The following is a 5,610-nucleotide window of genomic DNA, read 5'->3' as shown; positions in this document are numbered from 1 at the left end:
GATAGGTGCATGTACCTACTATTTGAACAGAATACTAACCTGTTTCTAGGCTTCAAGTTTCAAGGAAATATCCTTACCAGTTCAAAACTGCCTTTCTTGAAACCACCAATTGAACTTGCTATTGAAAGTAGTTAGATTACTTATGATATTGTGTGATCAACAAAATGTTGGGGGGAAAAGGAATTGGAGACAACTGTAGACAGCAGAGATAGTGTAATAAGAGAGTGGAATAGGGCAGAGGGTCAGACATGGGGTAAAAAACATATATATATGAAAGTAGAAATGGAATATTATGGATGATAACATGCATGATTAAGCCACTATGCAGTTTATTCTAGATGGGAAACCACATTTAGTATGTTGTGATGATGCTCAGGGAATGAATGTAAATTAATAACAAGAAAAAATTTCAGAAGAAAAAAACCCACTAAAACTGTTATCAAAATTTTAAAAAAACTGAAAAAAAATAAACAAACATAAGGATTTATTTCTCAAAAAAAAAAAATTGAAAGCTTTGTTATGCTTTATTTTCCTCTAGATTTTTGTCTTGTTTTGTTCATAAAAATCTAGGCATGCTAGTGGTGATGGCAGTTCATAAGAGTATATTTATGTGTTGTGTCTCCTCTAAACAAACAAACAAACAAACAAACAAACAAACAGCAGTTAGTGCTTTAAAAGATGCTGTCGTGGCCACTGGATCCACATAGGTGAAGTCCTGGGTTTATGTACTGGGACTTTCCCAAGCATGAGGAGCATATGTGTGCCTAACTATGGTCCAGGCTGCTAAGACTGGGTAGATTGTGGTGTGAAGACTCTATTAGGAGTTTTTTTTTTTTTTTTTTTTTTTTATATGTTTGTGTTCTCTATCTCTATTATGGAAGAAATTCATAAATAAACTTAAAAAAAGGGACTGACCTGTGGTCTAATGGTTAAGGAAGCCAGTTCCCACATGACCTACTGAGGTTCAAGTCCCAGCCCTGGCAACTTGAGAAACAAGCTAGACATGTGTCTGTGTGTGCTCAGAATTCCAATAGGACAGAGAAATGGAAGAGAAGGGATTGCAGCATGACCACAAGTCATTGGGGGAATGCTTTTCTCCCTCTCTCTGTCTCTTTCTGGGGAATGTGCATGCCCTCTGGCAATAAGAAAAAAGAAACTTGAAAAAAAGTTATGCAAAGTCAAACTGATTACCTTCAGTAGTAGAATTTTGGGTGACTTTTCACTGTTGGTGGCTTTTTTTAGTAAGGACCTCTGAAAGACAGTTGCGTTGAGAATGCATGGGAGTGGATTCTCTGCGGTTCTATTGCTTGGGTTTAGAGAGCAAGTGCAGCTGGGTTCTCAGTTGTCTCATTGTTTGATATTCCTCCCTGTCTTTCCTCCCAGCCCTTTAGAGCAAAGAGAATGACTGCAATCTCGCTGAGTTTTGTAATCCTCTGCTAGTGAGGAAGATCCTGGTTAAGTGTGTCAGACTCCCTTTCTCAAACTGGGGTGTCTGAATGAATAGCAAGGAAATAAACTCACGTGTTACATGGACCGAGGCCTCAGACTCTGGCCTGGCTCATCCAACACAATTGTGTTAGTCTTAAAAACAGCAGCAGCAACAACAAAACTTTAAGCAATGTGCCATGAAAAACTCTTACATAATTGTAGCAGGTTTGAGTTTCCTGTGGTTCAAGTGTTCTTGCCTCTTTGATAATCAAATGATCTGAAGAAAGGCATAGAATTTCAGGGGAGAATCTGCATGACAGGCGTACAATGAGGCTATTCACAAGGCCTCCTTTATTAGCTTAAACAGGATCTGCATCATTCTTAGTCTCTGGCTTTACTACAAGGCTCCATTTAAACTTAACCCAACTTGCAGACTTAACTGATCCAGGAATGACTCAATGCAACTAGCCAGATAGTGTAGCTCTTTTTCCCCTTTTGATAAGGGGATTTAACACAATGGGCTTTACAGTTCTTAAATGACTCCATTTTCCCCCCTCTCTTTGAGATGTGGTGCTTATATGACCTTTTGTTCTTAATATAATTTCACATGATTTGATTATATTTTTACTAAGTACAAACATAATTTTGACTCTCTACCCTTAGAATAAAACTTTTAAAACCTTGTTAATGATACAGAAGCAACATGTATGTCATGGTATTTGAACAGCTGACTATTAGATATTATTAAATCAAATTTGAAAATATTTTGAAGGGGTGATTCTAATATAACTTCTGGTAGTACTTCATCACTGGAGTTCCATTTTTGTACACTTCTGATTATTTGCCGATGTTTATACTATTTTCACTACTTGTATTTTGTAAATGTACCTAACTTCTCAGTGAAATTGGCTGGGTTCATGAAATAACCACAACAGTGTGAAGATAGTGGTTTTTTTTTTAATTTTTATTTTTGAGAGGTTTTTCCTATAGGGCACGTGTGCTTGCCAGGAAGACAGAGAGACAGAAAGCGAGAAATCACCCCCCATGGGGGATGGTCATGCCGCAATCCCTTCTCCTCCATTCTCCTCTTGGGATCCTGGGCACGCACGCACACACACCTGGTGTGAGTTTAAGCCACCGGGCCCGAGACTCGAACCGCGATCGACTACATGAGTAGTCCATGTCCAGCAATATAGCCATTATGTCAACTGCTGGTTTCAAGATAGTTTTTAAAAAAGTTTATTCATTTATTTATTTATTTCATGAGAAGAAGAAAAGAGAGAGAGGGGAAGAGAGACAGAAACAGAGGAACAGGCAAGGTTCCTGACAAGACCCCTGACAAGGCCTTCCTGCTATGATCTACTTCCAGTCTCATTCCATCTGGATCATGAGATCTTAAAGGAAATTCTAAACATGAACTCTGGACTTTTCCATGCGGGTCCGGAAATACTACCATTGCATTACTGCCTGGTCCCTACTTCGCATTTTCATCATACTTGGTGAAACAGAGGAACAGGCAAGGTTCCTGACAAGACCCCTGACAAGGCCTTCCTGCTATGATCTACTTCCAGTCTCATTCCATCTGGATCATGAGATCTTAAAGGAAATTCTAAACATGAACTCTGGACTTTTCCATGCGGGTCCGGAAATACTACCATTGCATTACTGCCTGGTCCCTACTTCGCATTTTCATCATACTGTCCCTGAGTAGCCCAGGGGGGTGGTGGTGGTGGGAGGAATCTCTTGACATTAGAGTAGAGAGCAGATCTTGTGTATGTGTGGGAGTGCCATTGGTAGCATACCCCAGTGAAGATATTGGGAACCTACACTTTGAATCCACACCTCTGAATAGTGACAAATGGAGCAGGATTCATCAGGTTGCTTGTGGAAAATGCAAATGCATAAACCCTACTCCTAGAGGCATTCTGTGAGTCTGGGAAGGGGTCTGAGTATTTACATTTTTATTTTTTATTTTATGTATTTAATTTTTGCAATAGAGCATGTGTGCTCTGTGCTTGCTGGAGAGAGATAGAAAGAGATAGAGGGAAAGTGTGAGGCCATCCCACAATCCCTTCTCCTCCTGTGATTTTGGGCACACATGCACACATGCCCAGTGTGATTTTCAAGCCACCAAGGTCTGGGACTCAAACAACTGCAGTCAGCCATGTGGGAGTCTAGTACCTTAACCACCATGTCACCTATATTTGTGCTTTCTTTCTTTCTTTTTTTTTTTTTTTGAGAGATTTTTGCTATAGGGCATGTGCACTTTCCAGAGAGACAGAGAAACAAAAAGCAAGCAAGAATCCAGAGAGACAGAGAAACAAAAAGCAAGAAACCCTCCCCACCACCGGAGGGGATGGCCACACCACAATCCCCTTTCTTCCATTCTCCTCTTGGGATCTTGGGTATGCATGCACACGTATCCAGCATGAATTTTAAGCCACTGGCTCCAGGTCCAAACCGCAGTCGACTACATGAGAGTCCAGCAATATAACCATCACATCATCGGCTCATCCCGGAGTATTTACATCTTTAACAAGCACCTAGTTGATGTGGATAGGCTGGTTATTGGACCTTCCTGAGAATCATTATCCTAATGTCACCAGGGAATGCTGGGAGTCCATGTTGCCCCCCGCTGAGCAGGGGCCCACCAGGGTAGGAGTGACCCAGGACGTGTATGTGGCAGGTAACGTTGTAAGAGGACAACTCTAGTATTTCCAAAGTGTTCAACAGTGTTAGCGTCCTCCTCCTGTCCCAGTTCTACTACAGCAGAGCAGAGTCCCCTCCAGCCTCATTTTCCCAGGGACGTGCACCAGTCCGGGCCCCTCTGGATGTCTGAGGATGTCATCTCACTCCCACCCAGTCTCGTAATTAGGATTTCAAAGCAGTAGTTATCTGCCATATTTAATTAAATTTGTTTCTCTCCTCCCCTTATTAAAAGTAATTTTAGATTTTTAGAAATAAAGTTTAATTTCAAGAAGACCTCCAATTAGAAATGGAGTCTCAAGAAGTGTTTTGGGAATTAGGGATAACTTGTTTGTTCATTTCATGAGGAGTTTTCCTTGAGATCAGTTGATCTGATGGTCAGACAGATAGGAAAAATAAGTGGTAATAAAGACGGTTGATGTTTATAGCCGTGTGCCTAAGGTGCTGTTGTGCATTCTGTTTGTAGAATCCACCCCCAGAATAGTTGGAAGACTTTATTATTCTGAGACATTTCAGTTGGCAGACTTTTTTATTATGTGAATTTTCAAACCTGTACAAAACCAGACCGCACAACACAACTCCCACATACTCATCGGCCACCTTCCAGAGTTATCAAGAGACACTGTATTTTTCAGCAGCCTTTTCTTGTTTCTAAGATTTGTTGGTAGTTTTCTAATTAGTTCATTGTAGGAGGGAATAAAACCTGAAATACTTTGCTGGGGGCCTGTATGCAGTGATCACGAACACTGATTGCAGTGTATTCTTTTCAGGAATGTGTTCCAGAAAATCTAGAACTGAAGAAGAAGATTTTTGCTCAGTTAGATCGCATCATCGACGACAGAGTGGTCCTAAGCAGCTCCAGCTCTTGCCTCCTGCCTTCCAAGCTGTTTTCTGGGTTGGCGCACGTGAAGCAGTGCATCGTGGCTCATCCTGTGAGTATTTTGAACCTGCAGAATCGATTGTATTATATTCTGTTTTTCAGGGGCAATACATTGAAACTAACCTACTATTTAAAAAATGTATTTGTTTCTACCATGAAAGAGAGAGAGAAGGAGAGAGTCAGAGACAGAGGCCAAGAGAGAGGCACCCCCAACAGGGTTTTCATGCTATGATCCACCTCAAGTCTCAGCCAGCCCAGATCATGAGTAGTGCCCTTGGAATGCTCAGGAAGGTATTGGGATATGAACCCAGGACCTTTTCCATGTGGGTCTAGTTTCATTATCACTGCACCACCACCTGGCCCATAATCCACTAATGGGCTTTTTGGTTTGTTTGTTTGCTTTTTAGTTTGCTGTAAGGTATATGCGCTTGCCAGAGAGAGACAGACACAGAGAGAGAGGGAAAATGAGAAATCACCCTCCAGGGAGTATGGTCATAAAACAGGCCCTTCTGCATTCTCCTCTTGGGATTTTGGGCATGTACACACATGCACACACTCACACACACACACACACACACACTCCTGGTGTGTTTTAC

The 5,610-nt window shown here is 41.3% G+C and overlaps 1 protein-coding gene across 1 annotated transcript in view; it reads left to right on the top strand.

The window, feature by feature from the left end:
* Positions 1-5,610, top strand: part of CRYL1 (crystallin lambda 1) — a 176,780-nt gene that overhangs the window by 127,131 nt on the left and 44,039 nt on the right. Inside the window, exon 4 of the mRNA XM_006159501.1 lies at positions 4,905-5,066. Within this exon, the coding sequence (XP_006159563.1) occupies positions 4,905-5,066 (162 nt within the window). The remainder of the gene's footprint in view (positions 1-4,904; positions 5,067-5,610) is intronic.

The sequence above is a fragment of the Tupaia chinensis genome, unplaced genomic scaffold (assembly GCF_000334495.1).
Source record: "Tupaia chinensis unplaced genomic scaffold, TupChi_1.0 Scaffold000634_1, whole genome shotgun sequence".
Taxonomy (NCBI): domain Eukaryota; kingdom Metazoa; phylum Chordata; class Mammalia; order Scandentia; family Tupaiidae; genus Tupaia; species Tupaia belangeri.
This window is presented reverse-complemented; position numbering and strand designations above follow the sequence as displayed.